The sequence below is a fragment of the Girardinichthys multiradiatus genome, chromosome 1 (genome assembly GCF_021462225.1).
Source record: "Girardinichthys multiradiatus isolate DD_20200921_A chromosome 1, DD_fGirMul_XY1, whole genome shotgun sequence".
In the NCBI taxonomy this organism is placed as follows: domain Eukaryota; kingdom Metazoa; phylum Chordata; class Actinopteri; order Cyprinodontiformes; family Goodeidae; genus Girardinichthys; species Girardinichthys multiradiatus.
Genome location: NC_061794.1, coordinates 10,564,228 through 10,586,830, shown reverse-complemented (window position 1 = coordinate 10,586,830; position 22,603 = coordinate 10,564,228). Strand labels below are relative to the sequence as shown.

The following is a 22,603-nucleotide window of genomic DNA, read 5'->3' as shown; positions in this document are numbered from 1 at the left end:
CAATAGCAATATATTTCTCTCTGTTTTATGCATTCAAAAACTGAAGGAGCAATTATGCAAATACAAAAATACATATAACATGTGTCTCAGTAAATTAATGGAAAATTCATTGATTTATTGAGACACAAACAGTCAGAAATGCAACTTATACGTGTTTTATAGTTGCAGCTGCCATATTGGATTTAGAGGTTGGTATTGGTGAGAATCCTCTGCCTTTCGAAGTTGGAATTCCATCTTCAAGCTGTATTCGATGCTTGTTTTCAACTTCCTGGACTTCCCATTATAAAAGTTCCTCTAAGAGTGCACAACATATAAAGAGACGTAGATCTTATAACTGCTCTACATAGAAGCTAACAGTTCCTATAACCCTCAAAGAGACCTTAGCACTGTTAGTGTTGAAAAGCCCTGGATTAACACATTCCATTGCCTTTTAGGTTAATTTAAGTTTATAAACCAACAAAACCACAAAAACTTTAAAAGTTAAGCCGCACAAAAGTTGACCATTAAATCTGATACTGATTCTGTTTTGGAAAATGTTATGAATGCACAAAGAGCAGCAAATAAAATAAGAGGCCAGATAAACTGAGGGTTAGCGAAGTACTACAGAGGCTGTTGATTATCTCTATCAAGGATGTCAGGAGAACCTCCAGTTGTGTGCAAGGCTATTTCATGATGTCACTGACCTGCCTATTACACGCTCACTCACACATGCAATTTATGCATAAACCATGTGTGACATCAGCATATCAGCATCGCAATGAGCATGTACAGGACACTCTGATTATGATATGTTGAGTCAGTCAGTCATTTTCTACCGCTTATTCCATAGTGGGTCGCGGGGGAGCTGGTGCCTATCTCCAGCAGTCTATGGGCGAGAGGCGGGGTACACCCTGGACAGATCGCCAGTCCATCGCAGGGCAACACACAAACAACCAAACACACACTCATTCATACACCTAAGGTCAATTTAGAGTGACCAATTAACCTAACAGGCATGTCTTTGGACTGTGGGAGGAAGCCGGAGTACCCAGTGAGAACCCACGCATGCACGGGGAGAACATGCAAACTCCATGCAGAAAGACCCCAGGCCGGGAATCAAACCCAGGACCTTCTTGCTGCAAGGCAACAGTGCTACCAACTGCGCCACCGTGCAGCCCATGATATGTTGATTTGACCTATAATTCACGTCGCATATTTCCTTCCCACCAGAGATACCCTTCCATCTTTATTCCAGTTTGTGTTGATTTACACACTGTATTGGCTTGTTTTATGTTCAACACCATGTTGTCAGAGTTTATTTCAAATATTATTAAACATCTGTCCAATCATTACAATACTGAGATCATACTTAGATGCTTACTTTGGTATTTGTTCATCAAGGCCTGATTTATGTTATGATAATGATAATTAGTGTGGATAGGAATGCACCTGTTTGAGATACATGAAAACATATATTGAAAAGGATCTTTTAGGCAAACATTAATTAAAAAATCATGTTTGCAATGTTTAAATGGATGAAAAAATATAATCCTTGCTTCTGTCTGTTGAAGCATGGAAAAATGTGCCCTTCCATAGTGTTTGCTGGTTTTGATCCACTATGTTTCCATTAGAATTATGTGCTGGCTATTCATTATTTAAAAGAAAATTTTAGAGATTTGAATAACATATATGAATACTGTCTTTAGAAGTGGCTGAAATTTGTTTTCTGGCATCTTGAAATAACGCACTACCACCAGTGCCACAAATAGGTGATAATGCATATTTTCTGATTTCACCATTAAAATAAAGGTTTTCTAAATTTCTGACAATGTTTTCAAGAATCTTTGCTTTGTGTAGTATTCGCGAGTTCGTTTTGATGTGTTTAGATTTTTAACTAGTGAGGATAAAATGCAGTCCACACTAAAAGTGATAGAAAGCTCTAAAGCAGAGGCCAACAAGTACCCAGTACAGTGTCAGAGTTTTCAAGTTGTGGTTGCTAATGTAGCTGAGTTTTGTCACAAAGATGTCTTTATTAGCCAACTCTGCCAATACAACATGTCAATGGTTTGGAACTTAGATGCGGGGTGTCAAGCTTGAAACTCTTATCTTAATATCCAAAGCTTAGACAGACTTCCCTCTGACAATAAACACTTTGGCATTTTATTATTATGAGATCTTGTTCCACCCCTGGTGCCCACCCATGGATTCACTAAACTGGTAAAAAAAAATTATCACAAGCAGTTCAGACTAACATAATTACCAATATGTAGTTATCCACAACTATTGTTCCCTCATTGAAAGTATTTTTAACACCTGGATTAATAGTCTGATGGCCACAACTATATATGCCCCCTCTAATTTTATTTTCAGGAAACGCCTTTTCTAAGATAAATTTAATAAATAATGGTAAATTATGGTTCCCAACAATATTGTCCCTTCTCTGATTCATCGGTTTAAGTTTAGGTGTTTAAGGTAAAAAAGACTAAATTAAATTTTTACTTATAATCCTTGCCAAAGAAGACTTTCATGAGAGACACAGACATTCTTCAGGTTTTCCCAGAATCTTTTGTCAATTGACTGAGTTATGATCATCTGTTTTACACACGTTTTCCTCAACTAAAAGTTGTAGTTCTTGTTTGTGATGTGATGTATACTGTTTACTGTTTTTGTTTTATTAATAAGTTTTGTCTAGAGAGTTCCGGTCAGCAGGCTTTCGAAATGGCAGAGATTTGAAAGCCCAAATTCTTAACACTATGTAGTGTTATCATGTTTGATTTAGCCTCTTAGTGACTTCTGTGTATGTCTGTGCCTTGTACATAGCTCCTTTTTCTTAGCAATATGTGTACAGTTCTCAGAGTGATAACTTTGAAAAAACATACCACGGTTTCCCAATATAACACAAAGTCTTTAAAGAAAAATGCATCTCATGTTCTATTTCCTTTTGTTGAAATTTGTTTGCCAACCAGCTCAAAGCTCGCCAACCATTTTATACCAACATTATGTTCATTGAGAATGATGGGTGGAGCTAATTTAGTTTCCACAGTTTGACAGTCCTTGTTTTAGAAACCAAAAATAATATATAAACAGCCAAATTTCTGTTTTCTGCAACTGTAAGAAAAAATGGCATCCTTCTTTACTTGTAACTAGCCCACTACCAGGTTCTGACATTGCTGTAGAAGCCTCTTTCTGTCTTATGTTCGCTTTGTCATCTTCCCTTTCTTCTTCTTCACTTACAACTTAAGGCGAAAAACATACTCTGCTAAGACAGACAAATTTGTTCTTTTACTCAAGAATAACAAAGTTCTTTCTGGCATAGATGTGAATTTTTACTTCACAAGAACCGAAGTGCAGAACTCTTAAGACGTTCTCATAGGTCCCTTCTACTGGAGCATTTGTGTAGTTGTTGGATTTGAAACAAAAAGAAACCTCAAACCAGATGGTGTGTTAAAAACAAGCTGAAACCACGACAACAAGAACTAAATGATGTAATTTTGTTCTTGCCGTCCTGGGAGAGAGAACACATTTCTCTGTTGCTGCAGAGTATGTAAAGGTCTTTAATGCATTAGAACTGCCTTATCTTAAGAATGCATTACAAGCTGTTGATGTCAACAAGACAGTCAAAGATCAAAAGGATTTTGTTTAAACTAATTTTACCAGCTGTCAAACTTATCTAATTTTTTCTGTCTATAACCTTTTAAACCCTCAGTATGTCTTGATACTGGTAAGCAGCACATGCCAAATTACTACTTTCGTGTGGTAGCCTGTGTTACCACCAGGTGCCAACCTTGCTATAGAACCCTTTTCTACTTCTTTTTCCTTTGTGACTTCATGTAGCAGTGCCACGCTGTTACTTGTCAGATCTGCAGGCTGCAAGGAGTGTTTAAAGCTTCACATTTATGACCATTTCATATTTAGATTATAAGGGGAAGAATGTGTAGTTATTGTAATTCCAGTGATTTTTGAAAACTTGTTTTGCTTGAAAAGCCTCTCCCTAGTTTGCAAAGAACCTAAAATAAAGAAAAAATAAATGATAGCACAATTTTCCTAAAGGGAGTAAATATTTGTTTGCCAGCTTCTTTCCTGCTCCACATTTTCCACCCTCTTTTTTAACAACTGCTAATAGATTCATGTTAATTTTGTGCTTTTCTAAAAAAAACAAATGATGCTACTTGTCTTTTATTATTCATTGAATAAAGTTTTGCAGTGAGACCAAGTAAATTTACACAATTCCAGCTTTGCAACATTTCTTGCTCCGTGTATTGTGAATGTACATTTTCTTTTTGCAAAAAGAGATGATTCCTAACTGCTTTCTTCCCTTGTATCCCCTACACAACAGCCGCTGCAGATAGACGATAACTTCTGCGGCCAGGACTTCAACCAGCCCCTTGGAGGTACAAAAGCCATTGAGGGCATCCCACTTTACGTGGACAAGGATGACGGCATGACTTCTGTGGCGGCATACGACTACAGAGGAAACACTGTGGCGTTTACTGGCACTCGCAGTGGACGCATAAAGAAGGTAAGCAACCTGGAGTTTAAAGACTTCCAGCATTAGAAGCTCTCTGGGAAACCCAAATTGTCGTTGGATATGTTCTCCAAAGTGGCAAAATATATCCAGCAAATTCCAGAAACAGCTCTGGAGAATTCTGTCCAAAATGTGTCATGGTTTTTGTGTATTTGCTATTAATGGGATTTTATGTTTGTTCTATGCATAAATGGCTTCTTATCCCCTTTTGGTCATTGAAACCTTTCACAGTGCATATAGAGTTGCCAATAGCACGACGGGCAGCAGCTCTTTAGAAGCAAGTTTGCTCCCACAGAGCAAGGTTGAGTTTATGTGTGTTTGTGTCTTTTTGGAGAGATTTGTGGAGTGGAACTCATGCTGCTAGACATACTGGAGCTGTGTGGGTTTTATCTCTCTGAGTGCTGTAGACACAGGATTTTCAAATGCTAGTGAGTGTTTTTTAGTGGCGATAAGGTTGGTTTCAGATGCCTTTTTTATTTCTCTCCTGAGAACCACAGGTGAGAAAACCTCATGCTTTTTCATGCCTGTTTGTTTGCGTGCTGAAATGAGCTGTCCTTAATCACAGGCAAGCAATATTTTTTTTCTCTCATGTTCCGCATACACAGAGCATGCAGTCCCTGTGGGTTTTACAATATGTGTGGGCTTCCTCGAGTGCTAGTGTTTAGTAGACTGCACCGCATGTATGCCAATCAGATACTCCTTCATCTGAAATCCGACTGAGGCGTTGTGTTTTTCACCTTTTTTTTTTTCCTTTGTCCCCAGCAGCACACCTGCCTATAAGTGTCTCAGTGTCAGTAATACGCTTCAGAAGGAGTAAAACTGTCAGCAGAAGATAAAAGGAATTGAATAAATACATACAGTATCACAACAAAATCCAAAAGGCAAATACACTTTTCAGCATTTAACCTTCAAAACTTTTTCACATAGCTTTTTTTTGCAGCACTAGAGGCCTTTATTTTTCATTTTTTGACAGTAGGCAGACAGGAAAGGGAGGGGAAGACATTCGGCAAAGGTCGCTGGGTCCAGGATTTGAACCCAGGACAGCCACATCGAGGACTATAGCCTCTATATATGATCGCTTAACCCCTACACCACTAGCGCTGCAACCCCCATGTCGTTTTTATGGCTGTTCTATCAAGGCAGAGATCATTATTGTTATTACTCAGGAACCTTTCATTTAACTTACCTCACACATATTTTCATGCAGCTAAATTTGTTGGAAGCCCTGTAACAAGATGTAAAAGCCTTTAAATAAATTAATCTATCAATGTATAATGTTGAACATTTTCAAAAATCCAGCTATTTTGTGTGGAAAATCCAATGTTGATAATTAACAAACATTACTGGCGGCAAATTTATTTCCACCAATACCAGTCTAAAGTAAATGAAACAGGTTAGAGTTGCATCTTGGGGGTCACCAGTTATCTATATCAAACAATAGACTCATTTGCTGTCCAACCATCACAGACATAAACCTGTGGACTCTAACTGGACCCGTGGGTTTCGGTCTGATGAGCCTAATTTTGTGATTTTTGGTAGCAGACACTCCAAGTGGGTTTGGTTTGAAACAAAGGACACATATGTAGAAAAGCACCTCATGTTCACTATAAATGTGGTGGAGGATCTGTAATGCTGTGGGTCTTCCAAAAGACCTGGGAACCTTGTTAAGATGCACATGGCATCCTGAATTCTTTAAAATACCAAGACATCTCAACGCTTCAAAGCTAGATAAAATAAATTATAGAAAACCCTTCATTTTAAAAACTGAAGCTTCTTTTTTATTTATTTTAATTTTATTATTAAACTGAACTTACGTTTATTAAAAACTGAAGCTTTAAAAAAATAAACAAAAAATGTGTCCAGGAAGTACTAATGGCAAGTCTACCAAAACAACCCATAGTATTGGACTTGACACAAAAAAATTTTCTCAGTGTTTCTATAGAATATGTATTGATATTGATTATGTTACATTTTCATATTATAACAATTGTAATGTTCCATAAACATGGCTTTGTGCTTCATGAAATCTCTGCTTCCAATCGGTGTGTGTAGCCATCTCGGACGTAGATCTTCCACCAGAGAGTAGGGATTCACCAATCCACATTTCTTCACCAATCCGATACAGATACATGAATTTGGATATTGGCCGATACTGATACTATTACGATACCAGAGCTCTATTTGCTTAAAAACTATTATTACTATTATTGTTGATTTTATGAGGCTGTATTGAATTCCTCTGTAAAGGCAAGTATGACAATCTGAGATTGAATGTATGTATGTCCCAAAAAAGGTAATTTGAGGCAATTATAAAATCAGAAAAACAATAAATCCTGTTAACCAGAAAAATGCTGGATTCTGTAAGGACAAAGTGCATTTTTTTACCTGAAGCGCTGCACTATAGACGCTATATGTATCGGACTCAACCCAGTGCACAGTGAGGCTTATCAGTGACATTGGGCAGACATCTGAAGTCCAAATATCTGTAGTAAAGTTCAGGGCTGGAACTCTTTTTAACTTCTCAGCTAACTTGGCTGTAACACGGTTGTACAGTTCAGGTAGCGCAGTCTCTGATAAATATCTCCTCGAGGGTAAACTGTATCTGAGCTGATAGTGTTTAATTAGGCTGCGAAATCCTTTGTTTTCTACAACTGATAATTAAGGAAATCGATTGGTAATCAAGTACAATGAAGTTAAGCAACTTGTCGGTAATCCCTTTAGCTTTGACGTTGTCTGGTGGAAGTTTATCTTATTGTTTGAATGAGTCCACAAGTGATGCCTGCCGGCTACTTTTCTCTTTCTGCCCCCAGACTACAAAATCCTCGTGGTCTGTTAGGTGTTCCTTTTTCAAATGCTTCAGGTTCGTTGTGTTTTATGTCGCGACGGAGCTTCCGACTCTCAGTACAGCAGCTTTGCAAACATTGCATGTTGCGATCCTGCTTTGCGGAGATTTGAGTGTAAAATATTTCCACACAGTCGACATTTTTCGAAAGAAAAGCACTTTAGCCACATAGCACCTCAATGCTCGCCTGCTGGCTGGCTTAATGCTGTGGAGTGGATTTTATGAATGGAGGCATGTCTCATTAACGTGGCCCACCTACGTTTGGGGGATCCGTTCCACAGTTTGCAGCCAGCAGGGAATCACTTGTGGAGTCATTTCAGCAGACAATAAGCACAGACTTGGCTCATGGATCGGAAATGTCCACGGGTTGGATTGGACATTTCCGGTCTGTGAAAGACGTTGGTATCTGAACCCGATACCGATATCGGATCCCTACCAGAGAGTACGAGACAAATATTCAGTTTAATACAGTTGGTGTCTGACGAAAGTCCCAACTTTATTAAAGAGGTAGATGTCCCAGAAATACCCATATGAAAAATAATACATTTGGCATCATAGGGCTCAATAGAAATCTGGTGTACTCGGCAAGCAGAAAGAAAATGGGTCATTGTTAGGTCTTTTAGTAGGGTAATGATCCTAATCACATGGCAACACAGAAATGGTTCATCAGCCCCAAAATCAACATTCTTCTATGACCATCTCAGACCCAGACCAAATTAATAAATAGAAACCTGTGGGATGAGCTAACTTTTTCTACACAAAATTCAAATGAAAGTTTTCAGTGTGAAGCTATACTAATGCAATAAAAGATGAATTTATTTTAAGGTTTTTTACACGGTGTAGTAGCTGCTGATGATATTTCTCTGCAGCTTATCGACAACCTTTTGCAGTTTGGCATTTCTATTGTTAGTTCATTTCATGCAGGCTAAAATAATATGCTTATGCATCCACTCACAGATGCATGAGCATCCTGAGTTTTGCTAAGTCGACTGAAACCTAGTCCGCCAGTCCTTGCGGCTGACCCCTTGACTATGTCTGTGGCTTGTGTGTGCGCAGACAGATGATTTGTGTGTCTGTTGAGAGTGTCGGGGTCAGCAGATCCCTGGATGATATCCCGCCGATCGGAATCCCATTTCCTCTCAGCCGGCATATCTTCCTGTGCTTGGATATGGAAGGGAGGAAGGTGAACACGGAGGTGGAGGCTGCTGGTGTCCTCACACAAATCAATGCAGATGCTGCAGTAAAATGTAGTTGTCTATATGAGCTGAGGAACGGCAAGACTGGATGACAATTACTATAAATCATCAGCGACACCAGCTACAAGCAGTCTGTTAGGCTCCTACATTTCTTGCTGCCTGCTAACATGGGAGGTGATTAGTTTAGCTTTAAATTGGGTTCTCTGAAATTGATTGTACAAGTATTAAATGCCCCAACTTGCTTTGGACAAAATAAAGTTTGGGGGGACTGAAAATGTAAGGCAGTTGGGATTAGAAGAACAAAGTGATGTTGAAGCGCATGGTTACAGGCTGTGGAGTTTAACTGCTACTTATTAGAAATTAAACTGGGCTCCTGGCCTAATGAAATGTAAAGCTGCATCGTATTGATGTCGGCACACACACACACACATGCACACACACACACACTGATACTCATTAGGATTCTTGCAGTGTGACTGTTGCAAACTCTGTGTTTGCTTGCATGGACACATCTCGCCTGCTAGGCTCTCTGTATTGATTGATCAATGAATATATAATCACTAATGTCGAGCTTAAATCCACGCAGTTCATTGGAAAAGTGTTGATTTCTTCGTCTGGTTGCATGTGTGTTTATGTGTGTTGGGGTGGGTGGGGATGCTCTGCTGGAAGTTATTGTAAATGTGCACAGCTTTACATCAGGATGACAAATCCCAATGTCATGACTGATTAAGCACATGGTATATACAGTAGGAGCAAAATACAGCACAACTTCATCGGACTGAGCTAACATCATGCTTTTAGAGGCGGTTAGTGGCTCCGGTTTTCAGTTTAAATATAAAATAAGACTTCTGGTGAGAAAGTCTTGTCCTTTTGAACGAGTTGGTTTGGCGTCTAATGGTAAAATAAACCATCACTTTGTGATTTAATAGTTTACTTGAGGCTTTTATTAAACAGTATATGGGGTAGTACTCACAGTATTTAAGGTTTAATATACTAGTATTTGCCGCCTTTCAAATGTATCCTGATTTTGGTTTAAATCTCAGTGTTTCAGATTATGAAACATATTTTAAAATCAGACAAAGATAAGGGCTGCACGGTGGTGCGGTTGGTAGCATCCGTTGGGACCCCAGCCATGGGTTACAACATTAAAGGCCAGTAAGAACTTTTCTGGAACTTTCAAAATAAATTGTATTACCTACTTCCAGCTCAGCCAGGAACAGAAGGAGTAACAGCGGACTTAGATGCAATATTTGGTAGGATATAATATTTCAGCTGCATTGCATTAAAACTTTTCAATAAGATAGTATTTTTGTCCCCTTGGATGGAATTTTAGAGTCTTTTATGCCATCACCTGATAGAGAACTAAGTGATAAAGATCGTTAAATTCAGGCAGAGCGATGGGGACATCGTCATAAAAACGTGGGTTGTTCACAGTTGATAACATTATTGCTAAAATTCCACAATATTATTGCAATTGAATTTTCCCTAATACCATGCAGTGCCAATTTTTAAACAATTTCAAAACTGCAGAATTCGTCCTTGTTTCAATAAAGTGAAACAAAGTATTCTTAAATCTTCTTAAAATTTTAAATGTGAGGTACAACACAAAGCATTCATCACCCAATCTTTGGCTTCCTTTTTAATTTCACAAAAACATAGCAAACTTCCAGAGGTAGACTTGTTCATTCATCAAGCTTGGCTAAATACAGTAAATGCTTTGGATGAAAAAGTAAAGCATTACAGTTCTGATTGTTGAGGTTATTTTTTAATGCCTATTTTTTTGTTTGGGCTTTATAGAAATCAGACCACTCTGTTAATTTCATTTCATTGTTAAGCAGGTAACCGGTGGGTTGCCGGTTCCAACCCGTTCTGGCCGTCTCAGTCATTGTGCTCTAGGGCAAGACATCTCCTTACCTGCAGATGCTGGTCAGAGGGCCCGGTGGTGCCGTTTGTAGTGCCTACAATGTAGTGTAAAGTGTTTTGGAGTCCTTGGACTTGATGAAGCGCTATACAAGTGCAGGCCATTTACCATTCAAAATATTTCACCCAAAAAAAGTTTTTGCAATTCTGAATTTTGTTTTATTCTTTTGGCCCAAGATAATATTCAACCTCTATTTCCTCATCTCATCTCATCTTTACATAACGGTTTATATGCACTTGAAAATGAATGGTTAGGTTTCTTTTTCTGGACACTGAATAGAATACTAAGAAAATATCATAAACATCATGCATTTTTTACCTAAAGCTGCGACATGTATAGTATGTGACACAAGGTGTGTAATATGTAATTTATTTTGAGCTCTTGAGTATGGCATACACCAATGTACAGTACAGTAGGTTATCGTGTGTTGTTTCTGGTTATAGCAGGCTCTCCTCTATTTCCATATAATGTCTGCTAGAACTGTCCAGAGTACACTGTTATTATGTTTTTGTACTCATGTTACATAATGAAAATTTTCATAAGGAGGCCACAGTACTGCTCTTTGTTAGCAGACATGGTGAGCATTGGGGAACCAACTTTTTAACTGTATAACATTTACTATAGGCTGCCTTTATCACCTATTGCCAGAAATGTCCCAAATATCTTCCATAAAACCTGAAAAATCCTTTTGTTTCCCTTATTTCATCTCCACTTTTGTCTACCTGGGAGAACAAGATGCTCTTGCCGCATCAGGCGAGATGAAAAGAAACACTCAACAGCCTGTAGTGTTTCCAGATTTTAGAAGGAAAAAATGGATAAGCAGGGCAGATGGAAAGAAAGAGGAAAAAGGGGGAGATTTACTTACGGCAGTATACAGGTGTGTGAAGATGTGTGCCTGTGTTTGTGTGGGTGGGTGTGTGTCTGTATGTGTGTGTGTGTGTGTGTGTGTGTTTGTGTGTACGATAGGTGAAATAGGGGTATGGTTTCATTTCATTTCATCATTTCCCTGCTAGCAGCAAATCCAATTACCTTTCCTTATTCCTTTCTATCTTGGAAGATAGGCTGAGTGACAGGACTGATTGGAGTACAGCGCTACTGAGGTAACAGTGCCAACCCGTTGATTGACACAACACTGGCACTTAACTGGCTTTAGACAAAGAGACAAGTGAGACTGGTTAGACCGGAGGCCATCTCTGAGCTGTTGAGTGGGACCAGAGGTTCATTCGTCCCTCCTAAAGATGATCTAATTCACTTCTTGGCAAGATGCTCAACATGTTCCTTTTTGCTCTAGTATGATAGCACTGAAGTGCAGTGCTCTGCTATCACATCCTGTCTGTTTCCAGTCACTTTTCCAAACTAACAACTGTCCACTCTGAATAGTATTTAGCAAGATTAAAAGTGATGATGATATTGAGTGACAATGCCAAAAAAATAATTAACTAATCAAAAAAGTTATTTTTTTGTTCTTTTTATCCATAGAGGCAAAATATTTTCTGTGCTGAACACGTAATACAGTGCCTTGTAATTGTCTTCACACCAGTCAAACTTTTTTTTATATTTTGTCTTGTTGCAAGGACAAACCTGAATGTACACTACTGGTCAAATGTTTTAGAAACACTTTCTCATTGGATGATTTTCTTTATCTTTATGACTATTTACATTGTTCATAGAATCTCACAATTATGTAGCAAACCAAAAATTGTGAAATAACTTTGAATATGTTTTATATTTTAGATTCCTTAAAGTAGCCGCCCTTTGCTGTAATGACTGAAATATTAACCTTTGGCTGTCTCTCTATAAACCTCTGGCAGTTCTTTCAAGACCCTTTGGAAAACCATTTCAGGTGACCACCTCATGAAGCTCATGGAGAGAAAGCCAAGAAAGCAAAGCAGTAATCAGAGCAAAGGGTGGATATTATGAACAATCTAAAATATACAAATGTTTAGTGTTTTCAAACTTTTTGTTTACTATATTAATTCAGGTGTGTTCATTCACAGTTGTGTTGCCTTTGGTGAGAACCTACAATTTAAATAGTCATGAAAACAAAGAGACCTGTTAAGTGAGAAAGTGTATTTAAAGGAGCACGGTAGTGTATATTATTGGGATTTAGTTTTTTGATCAACCAATAAAGAATGGCACATAATGGTAAAACTACAAAACCTACAGAGGTCTATGATAACTCTGGAGAGATCCACAGTGCCGGTGAGTAAATCTTTTGACAGGGCAACTGTAATTTCTGCACTCCACATATATAGGAAACACATACATGTGGTGCTCTGGACTCACAAGACCAACTTTTAATTTAATCTCTGGCTGTATGTTCAGCTACCCTAAACATACAGCCAAAGATACCATCAGATGCCACCAAATAATTTTCATGTATTAGAATGGCCCAGTCAAATCCAGCCCTTCATCAGAAAAAACCTGAATACTATCTATTCAATCAGACCAAGCTTGATCTATTTGGCAAAGAAGAATGGGCAACTACTTTACTCTGTAGATTGCAAAGCTGGTAGAGACATACTCCAATAGACCTGCAGTTGCAATTGCACCACAAAGTGGTTTGAGAAAGTATTGACTCAGGATCACTCAGTATAAATGCATATAAATGAACACCATGGTTTCTTTTCCCTTCATGATTATGTTCTACATTGTGTTTTTCTATCTCATAAAGTCCTAATAAATCACATTAAAGTTTGTAGTTGTAACATGACAAAATGTGAAAAAGTTAAAGGGGTAGGGATACTTTTGAAAGGTTTGATATAAATACAACATATCACTTCAGTGAAGGACCGAAAATTTACAGTACTGTCTTAGTAATTATTAGAGGCCAGAGAGGTGAAACAATGTTTTAAACAATGCAGTATGTATGATAAATATTAGTACAGGAAAGGTTCTGAGCTACACGGGGGTGGAAACTAAGCAGGGTGTTTGGATCGACTCCTCACATCCCAGTACCCAGTGAATGAGAGTTTCTTGGATCCTCTCCTAGAGTTTGAGATGGCCATGGATCTATCGGCTCTACGAGCGCAGCAGTAACGCTTGCTGTCAGAATGATTAAGCCTAATCAGGAAACATGGGATGGGAGGTAATTTAGCATGTGAATGCTAATTAGTGCTAGCATTTAGACTGTGCAGACGATGATTGAAGCTGCGCATCGGCTGCCCGCGCCGGTTATACGGCAGAAAAATACCCAGCAGTCTGGGGGAGATGATTGATAATCTTTGCGTCAAGCTGCTGCCTGTTTCCCTGTTTATGTGTAAATGAGTGTGAAATATTGTTTCACTTGCCCTCCGATGTTAACTCATAATGTGCAGATGAGCTCAACACCTGAACGCTCTAATTCCATTCTTAGTGAAATAATGTCCCATTTGTTTCCAATAACGCTCAGCAGGTTTCTCAAAAGCACACAGATTGCTCCTTTTCATATTCACACATTTTCTATTTCCTGCTCAAAAAGATATTAGCAGATATTAGTGCTTCTGAATTTACAGTTTGTAGCTGCTGTGATGTGCATAAATATATACAAGTGTGAGAGAATGGCTATTTTAGAGCTGCTGTGTTATAGCCTCTTTAAATGGATGTTTGAAGCTGCTGTAAGAGCCTTTTAAGTGCGGACCAGTGTGTAAATCCAACAGAGGTAAAATTCCTGCTTTAAGCGGTGCTAGTATTTGGGTGAAATATTAGTCTGCTCTCTCCTCTCCTCTACTCTCCTTGTCTTTGAGTCTTACAGTTTTCCTGTCTGCAACAACTCTCCGCTTTCCAACACTGATATGTCACCTTCAGCTTCCTGTCTTTCCTGACTCACTTGGGGTTGATGTCTCCCAAGAGACTTCCTCGCCTCATTTATGTGTGTGTCAGTGTGTGTGGCAAATTGTCCTTCTCTCTTATACTGATTTTCTCAATCTTGTCCATCCATTAGAGAATTACTGCACATCAGCCTACTAAAAAAAGGGAATGTTATATCCCAAGGTTTTGTGAATGAAACCCAGTGAGACATAAAGTGGTACAAGCAAGAATACAGCAGGCAAAAAGTAGTATACATTAAGGCTATACAGCACTTTTGCTTGTATTTAAATTAAGCATTTGGAGAACCTGCATGAGGATGGCGACAATGCGCTCAGCCCTAGGAAATGTTGCAAGCCACGCCTCTTTGATACAGCAATATCAGTGACGTGATCTGAAAGCTCTCATGGTCCTTGATCTTGACAGATTGCCTTTTTTGATTATAAGAAGGGGTATAGGAGATTCATGGTTGTGTGTTTATAATTGGGATGTGAAAGGGGCTAATGTTGGGTTCTTGAGAAAGAGACAGGATTTGGCAATATTATCTGGAAACAAAACTAATTTTTAGGAAAAAAGGTTCCACAAACTATGTTCTAAAGAATCCATAATCGACGTAAAATAATCTAGCCAACTTTAGTGTCAGTAGTGGCTAATGGTTTGCCAGTCAAAGTATAACCCAAAATGCTGTTGCACAAGCAATTTAAAAGTGATTTGAGCTTCTTTAATGCTTCTGTATCAGAGAATTGTCTAGTAGACTGACAAGAAATCTTTGTTAGTCAACTTAGTCGACAAAAGAGGACAATTAAACATTTACTTCCTCTGTTACGTCAAAATAAAAGTCACAAACATAGATATAACAGGGAGGCAAAGGACTTGCCTTCATATCTGGTCTTATCAATATTACTACTTTCGAACTTTCTTCATCAGATAAGGTCCCATCCTAACAGCCACTACTGTAATTACTATAAGGATCTCCTTACACCCGTACTTAGCATACTTGTATACGTTCACTTGCCTTGTATATCTTGCTTCTAAGGCCCTCTATGGTTTTAGAATTAGATCACACAGAACATTTTGGTCAACACATTCTTCACTTCTACTATTTCACATTTCTCAGTTGGCAGATTTAGAGAGTTGATAAAGATCGTTTACTTTGCTCTCATTTTCTGTGTTCACATATGCTGTATGGCCACATTAACAATTATCACTGAAAATTTGGAATCAGAAGTGATCACTAGAAGAACTAGAAAGAAACCACTCACATCTTCACTTAACATGATAGCCATTGCCTTTTATGCAATTAATGAGCCTCAAGTCTCAAAGTGAGCACGTCTTTTTCCTTTGTCTAGTGTAAAAAACTAATCCATTTTGTGTGTTGTAGTCATTGATACACTCTTATCAAAGATGGTTCTGTGGCACGGCGGTGGTGCAGGGGTGAAGCGTGTGACCCATGTCAGAGGCTACAGCCTGTTAATTTTTGTCTTCCCCTTTGTCTCTCCACCCCAACTTACAAAATAAAGGCCACTAGTGCCACAAAATAAAAAAAAAGATGCTTTCATATACCTGTGTTCATCAAGACAACAGATTTCTACATTTTTAATTAACCACATTATGATTTTAACCAAGCAGAGCAGGAAGCAAATCTTTTTTTGTGTGCAATAAAATACATGTGGAGTGGCACATATGTCCTTTTTTGTGATTTTGAGTATACAATAAATGGATATAATTACAAAAAGCACAGAGAAGGGAACCATATGTTGGAAGATCCATCCAATGCATACAGAGTATATTTATAGTCGTCTGTAATAAAATTCCCCAGCAGTTTGATTATATAGGAGACAAATAGAAAAGAGACGTTGTTGTGGTGACATAAAATAGATTGATGCAGAAACAAGCATCATCTCATCGACCTCCGAGACGGAGGTGAGTATAAAGCTGGGCTCATCACTTATTAGAGGCAGCTGTGGCTAATGTACCGTTGTGGTTGTGGGTTCAATTCCCACGTGGGCTATCACTTCATGTGTATTATTACCCCCTGTGTCCTTGAGCAGGGCATTATCCTGGCAGTCTCTCCGGATGAATACGGCTCAGTATTAATGGACGGGAGATGTGCGTGGAAACCTAGATGGATATATTAGTGAGCTAATGAATCTTTGATAAGTGGGAAAGCTTCGCGTCCGTCAAGAGACAAGCGGAAAGATCACAGCTAAGCCCATCAGCTGAAAGATGGCTTTAATTTGCACGAAACCCTTGAAGTGTTTGACATTGGCAGTGCCATTGTGGGGCAGAGTGATATGGAATACAGTGGGGAAAAGGAAACAGATAATGTTTTTTACCCAGATGAACGAAAGTGTATCCGTTTATAATTCATTAAAGTCCTTAGATTATTGTTACTGAGTGCAGCAGAGATTTTGAATGTCTGATATTTAACCACATGATCACATCGTGAATCAAACCAATTAGGTTTTCTTGAAATGTGCTTTCCTGGAAGTAGAAATAAAACACTAATATGGCTTAGAATAATAAAATAACTAAATACATTGATTTCTAAACAAATGTCAGTATTGCTTTTTTGGATTTCTGACCTTTTTAATGTGTCATAATGTCAATAATCCACCACACTGCCTTCCAGGAAGAACTTCTCTAATCATGATGTCATTCACATGTACACTAGCGGTCAGATGTTTTAAATAAATTTCTCACTTAATGGGTCTCTTTATTTTCATCACTGTTTACATTGTAGAATCTCACCAAAGGCAACAAAACTATGAATGAATACACATAGAATTATACAGTAAACAAAAAGTGTGAAATAATATTTTTATACTTTAGATTATTCAAAATAGTCACCATTTGCTCTGATGACTGCTTTGCTCTCTTAGCATTCTCTCCATGAGCTTCATGAGGTGGTCACCTGAAATGGTTTCCCAAAGGGCCCTGAGAGACAGGCAGAGGTTAATATTTCAGTCATCACAGCATTGGGCGGCTACTTTAAGAAATCTAAAATCTAAAACATATTTAAAGTTATTTTACAATTTTTTGTTTGCTACATAATTCCTTATGTGTTCATTCACAGTTTTCATGCCTTCAGTGGGATTCTACGTACAATGGAAATAGTCATGAACATAAAGAGAACCATCAAATGAGAAAGTGTTTCTAAAACATTTGACCAGTAGTGTAGCTGCAAGATGAATACTGCCACTGTGAGGAGCAAAGTCCTCAACACTATGAAAAAAACCGAGAGTTAGCATTTCGACCCCCGAAATCCAGACCTCTAACCCATGTGGGCTGCTGTAGTCTAAGCACTGACTCAGAGTGTCCCATCATCAGGGTATGTGAGGTCATGGATCCAGACAAACAACAGAGGCACCTACATATGTGGAAGTTCAGCAACAGCCAGCTAAGCAGCCAGACAGCTGTTGTTGCTGATGACCAGCGTCAGGTGCCAGTGGCCCGATTCAAGCTGGCTAACCTCCTCGCATCCCTTGTGTCTGCACAGATACAGGGGCGGGTGATGGGTAGACACGTGTCCCTGTCTTTGGCGTGCATCTGGACAACAACTGCCATGTTGAAGCTGCCTGTGTGTGTGCTTGAGTGCATTGAATTTGTGTTGGTGTGTTACAATCAAGAGAAAGATGCGACTCACTGAAATGTGTGGGACGCTCAGCTTTAACATTTAGCAAAGGGTGTTGCCCTGAATTATGTGCATTCCACTTTTAATTATGTGGATAGGGATCTTTTGTGGTATTTGGGTGTAATATATGTGTGCTTGTCTCAGTTATGTTAATCAGGCTCAGATCTAAGGAAAACAAAATGAGGCCTATGTGGGTGTGTATGTATGCATGTGCATATGATTAATGGGGCCCAGATGCATTCAGTGTGTGAGGTGCAAGTGTGTGTATGTCTCTCTGAAAGGTAGAAATCCTTAGATTATAGGGAATGTCACCCCCCCCCCACCCCCACCTACAGGATGTTAGTATGTAAGATCACCGTGATTAGTGTGTGCTGTGTTTAGCGTAGGAAGTAATGTGCGTTTACATACTACAGCAGCTGTGCTTTCTTCATGTAGACTCGGAGAGGCCCACCTGATGCCAGGGCAGCTGCTGCACAAACAGCCCCTCTGCACTCATGCACACAAACAGTGCCAGTAGATTTTTTTTTTGGTACAAGTGTGTGTTTGCTGCAAAGAGGAAGAGAAAGGGGCAGCTGCAGTGTAAAGCCTTCATCAACTGTTCCTCTACACTGCCCCATCTGTCCAGACATTAATACGCAAACTCGCTCCCATACACTAATACATACACACGGTCCGTCTGTTGTCTTATCAGCCACACATGGTGCACTTCACACTCAATGGGGTCTGTCATGACAAAGATGCGTATTCTCTGATGTCTTGTGTGAGGAAAATCAAGTGTGTCAACCGCGTCTGACACCATGAAACACCATTTGTGGTGTTTTCTGTTTAGATGGAAGCAGTGGTCTCATATGCCGCACCCAACCATCTATCCATGGGATGATTACTAGAGCTGAAACCGAAGAACAAGGGAAAAAAGTCCCTCTACTCTATGGCAAGCTTTTTGAGCCTTAAGGTCACCTAGTTACCTACAACTACACATTTAAGGTGGCACTAGGTGATCAGTTAGGCCAAGATGGAGTCAGATAACCACTTTGTGAGAATTGTATGTCTACTATGTAACATTCAAACACCTAATTCAACAAGTGTTTTGTGCCTTAGTTAAATAATTTACATTTTAGCTGCCTAACTGAGGTAGTAAGAACCAAAACCTTCCACTTGTCAACAAGGCTCTACTAGGTATCCTACAAAGCCAGAAATGGCATTATTAGTCAGCCAGTAAGGGTTGGATGATTTACAGGTTACCAGTTACTGGTTGACTAGTTTAGATTTTTAGCTGTACCTGTGAACTATTAAGAACCAAAATGATTTTAACTAGTCACCAGTAAGCTAGAAAACTGGGATAGCTATCAGAGTTATCTAGTTCCAGTTAACTAACCTACATTTTGTAACTCTTAGTAAACCAGTAAAAATTTAAAACGTGTCAACTAAAGGACATTTTAGGCTCTACTAGTTGGCTAGAAGTTGTGTTACTATTCCAGTCGTAAGCAATTTGTATTAGTTAACTACTACTGGTCTTTATATTTTTAGCTGCACTAAATATTTACAAAAAACATTAGAGTTTTTAATTAGTCTGCTAGTGTTTATTTTTGGCTCTGTTAGTATGCAGCTAGCTGAAGTTTTGAGCTTTACTCATGAACAAGTAGGAACATAAAAAGATAAAAAATAGGCTTTTTAGGCTTTGCTACTTCTTATGGAAGTTTGTATGGAAGTCCACACTTTGTAGTACAAGTCATCCAACAAGTGTTTTATACCATGCTACTTAACTGGTACTGGCCTTAAATTTTTTAGCTGCCCAAGTGATATACTAAGAACATAAAAGCATCAACTAGTCAACTGGTGTACATATTACAATCTACTAGTTTTCAGCTGATTATGTAGTACTGGTTAAGTGTTCTAGGTGACATGTAAGTGTACATTTTAGGCTCTACAAGTTAGCAATTTACATTTTTAGAGGAGCATTAGTCAACGTGTGCCAACATTGAAGCCTTATTGAAAAGTTAGTGCACATACTGTAACTGGTGTCAAATATTTAACATATAAGGGTTTTGATGCCAATTTATAAAGTACAACATAGTCACTAACTAGTCAATTCTATCTGTTGATTAGTTTGTCAAAAAGCTTATTAGGACTTTTGTGCAACATTTTGGTTAGCTAGTAGGACTTCTGCTCCTGTTACTTTTAAGAAAGAGTTTCTTAACTAGTTCAACATATATTTTGAACTAGGATGAGCAAAATAGGCAGTGCTGTCCATTGTAATACATCTCCTGTCTGTTAGCTTTTGACTTTTGCTTCTAAGTTATCTTAAACCTACTAGTAAAGTCAACTTTCAGATTTGTATGGTCTCAACTCTGACAAGCTTGAAAACAGTCAGGACAGTTTACAACTATAAATTAATCACTGGAAAACACATAAACGTATGTTTTGTGTAAAAAAACTCATTTAAACAATTGGAGTTTAAGAGATAAAATAAGTGCATTCAACCGAGGAGACTGTCAGTTTTTACAGAGATAGGGAGCTACTAGGGGACAGAAATGTCTGAGATCGAAGATATCAAATAAATACACAAACTGCTTGCCGCACTGCTAGAGCAATGGATACATTCCAAAATACTTATTAGACAGTTATTTGGTGGTTGGTCTACATTTTTGTAAAAATAATTCCAGTGCTTCATAAAAATAACTTTTTACAAATATATCCAGTTTTATTCATTCATTCATTCATTTATTTAAGCGCTTTACAAACCAGAAGGGAGGACTGTGGGAATCTAAATTGCCCTTAGGTGTATGAATGAGTGTGTGCATAGTTGTTTGTGTGTTGCCCTGCGATTGACTGGCAACCTGTCCAGGGTGTACCCTGCCTCTCGCCCATAGATTGCTGGAGATAGGCACCAGCTCCCCCGCGACCCACTATGGAATAAGGGGTAGAAAATGACTGACTGACAAACCAGAAGGCAACAAAAGTGTTGTATAGGTAAATGCATAAAATAAAAGTGACAAAATAATAAAAGGAATAAGCAAAAAAATAAATTAATTGAAATGTGGATCACTTGATTCAGTCTGCTACCACTACTTGTGTGTTTTTTTCCTAGTCATTATAATAATCTTAATACCTCCTAATGTGTTTTTGTCCAACTCCATGTCATTTCGCCAACTGGGCACAAGGACGGCTTGCAGCTCAGCCATCATATGTTAATGAGGGAGAGATGCAGATAGATACCCTGAAAGCTGCTTTGAGGTTAAGGAGACATAATGAAATGGATCATAAGAAGGTTGACACTGAGAGACAGTGTGTGTCTCAGTGAGTGAGAGCATTGTCCCTGATGAGGTTTATAATATTGATTGCCTGCTCTCAAGAAGCTCCATGATTTTTGATTTGGGCACTTCTCAGCATTGTGATTGCAGCACGAACATCTAATGCCTTGAGTGGCCTCTGCAATCAAGGAGAATGACCCTTAACTCCATGCATCCCCTCTCTTGCCCACACTGGTTATTTTCCTCAGTCAGTCTTTGTCTCACACTTAGTTGTATATCTTTTTGAACTCCTATTAGTGCAGGTTTTGAGGGAGTCATCAAGGGCAGAGCAAAACAAGCACTTTTACCTCTTCACTTTGTTGGGACTTCAACAAGCTACTGCTTAAAACTTGGCTGTTACAACTACTTTGGCTGAGAAAAGAGGAGTTTTCATGTAAATGCCTATTACTTTCAAATTATTCAGTGAACTGACATATAGATCTGTATGTTTTTCCTCTGTTTTCTTTGTATGTATCATAGTGCTGCCATTTACCAAGCTACAAATTCTAATTTGGATTGAATATGTTTTACAGCTTATTGTGGTGTTGGATCTCTGAAGGTCATAATGTGCTATGCTCATGGTGTGAATTACAAGTGTAAATTTCCAGTGCTGTTAAACAAATTTGCCATGAAATGAACTCCCCAACCGCCCCCACCACCCCAACCCCCACCCATAACCACTGTCCCTCATATGAAAGCCTTACAATCTAGGAAAATCCAAAGTAGGTAGAAACATAAATGTTTTGATGAGTTTATTTCATAGTTTCCCTTTATATATTTTTATGACATTTTTCAGTGTTGGAAAGTGAAATGTACCCCCTTCCAACTTCATCCAAAATCTGAATATTTGAGAAAATATAATTTTGAGTGAGAATAAACAAGCTTTCTGGGTAAATGATCTTTAGCGGTGTTTAGTTAGTTATCACATTCAGTAGAATAATATTTAGCGAAATTTCCTAGATTGGAAACTAAAAACCTTCACTAAAACCAGCCGCCACAGAGACAGTTTTTTACCCCAGGCTGTTTCTCTGATGAACATTTAATAGAGTACAAAACAACAGCATACAGATGTTGCAAATGCACCTTTTATTAGATATGTGTATATTGTACATTGTAAATTTGTATATTCTGTAATGCAAAAACAGAACAAAAGAGCAAAGTGTACCGGAGTCAAATTCCTTGTTTGTATGTACGAACTTGGAAATAAAGCTGCTTCTGATTTCTGGGTAGATGATCCGTAGCTGGCTCATAAGGTGGGTGAGCACGTGTTCTTAGCCGCTAGTGGTTGGAGCTAACAAAAGCTTATAGCTGATTACCAGAATCAAACATGTACCTTTAAAATACCACGGCACGTTATGAGTGATCTGTGTTAAAAGAAAAAAAAAACAAAAAAAACATCTTTTAAATAAAGTTTGTCTTAACTTTAAAAA

General features: G+C 38.5%; 1 protein-coding gene across 3 annotated transcripts in view; it reads left to right on the top strand.

Annotated features, from left to right (window-relative positions):
- Positions 1 to 22,603, top strand: part of LOC124866209 (plexin-A1-like) — a 412,523-nt gene that overhangs the window by 93,219 nt on the left and 296,701 nt on the right. For all 3 annotated transcript variants that reach the window (XM_047361910.1, XM_047361902.1, XM_047361918.1), the window contains exon 3: positions 4,316 to 4,498. In XM_047361910.1, coding sequence (XP_047217866.1) covers positions 4,316 to 4,498 — 183 coding nt within the window. The remainder of the gene's footprint in view (positions 1 to 4,315; positions 4,499 to 22,603) is intronic.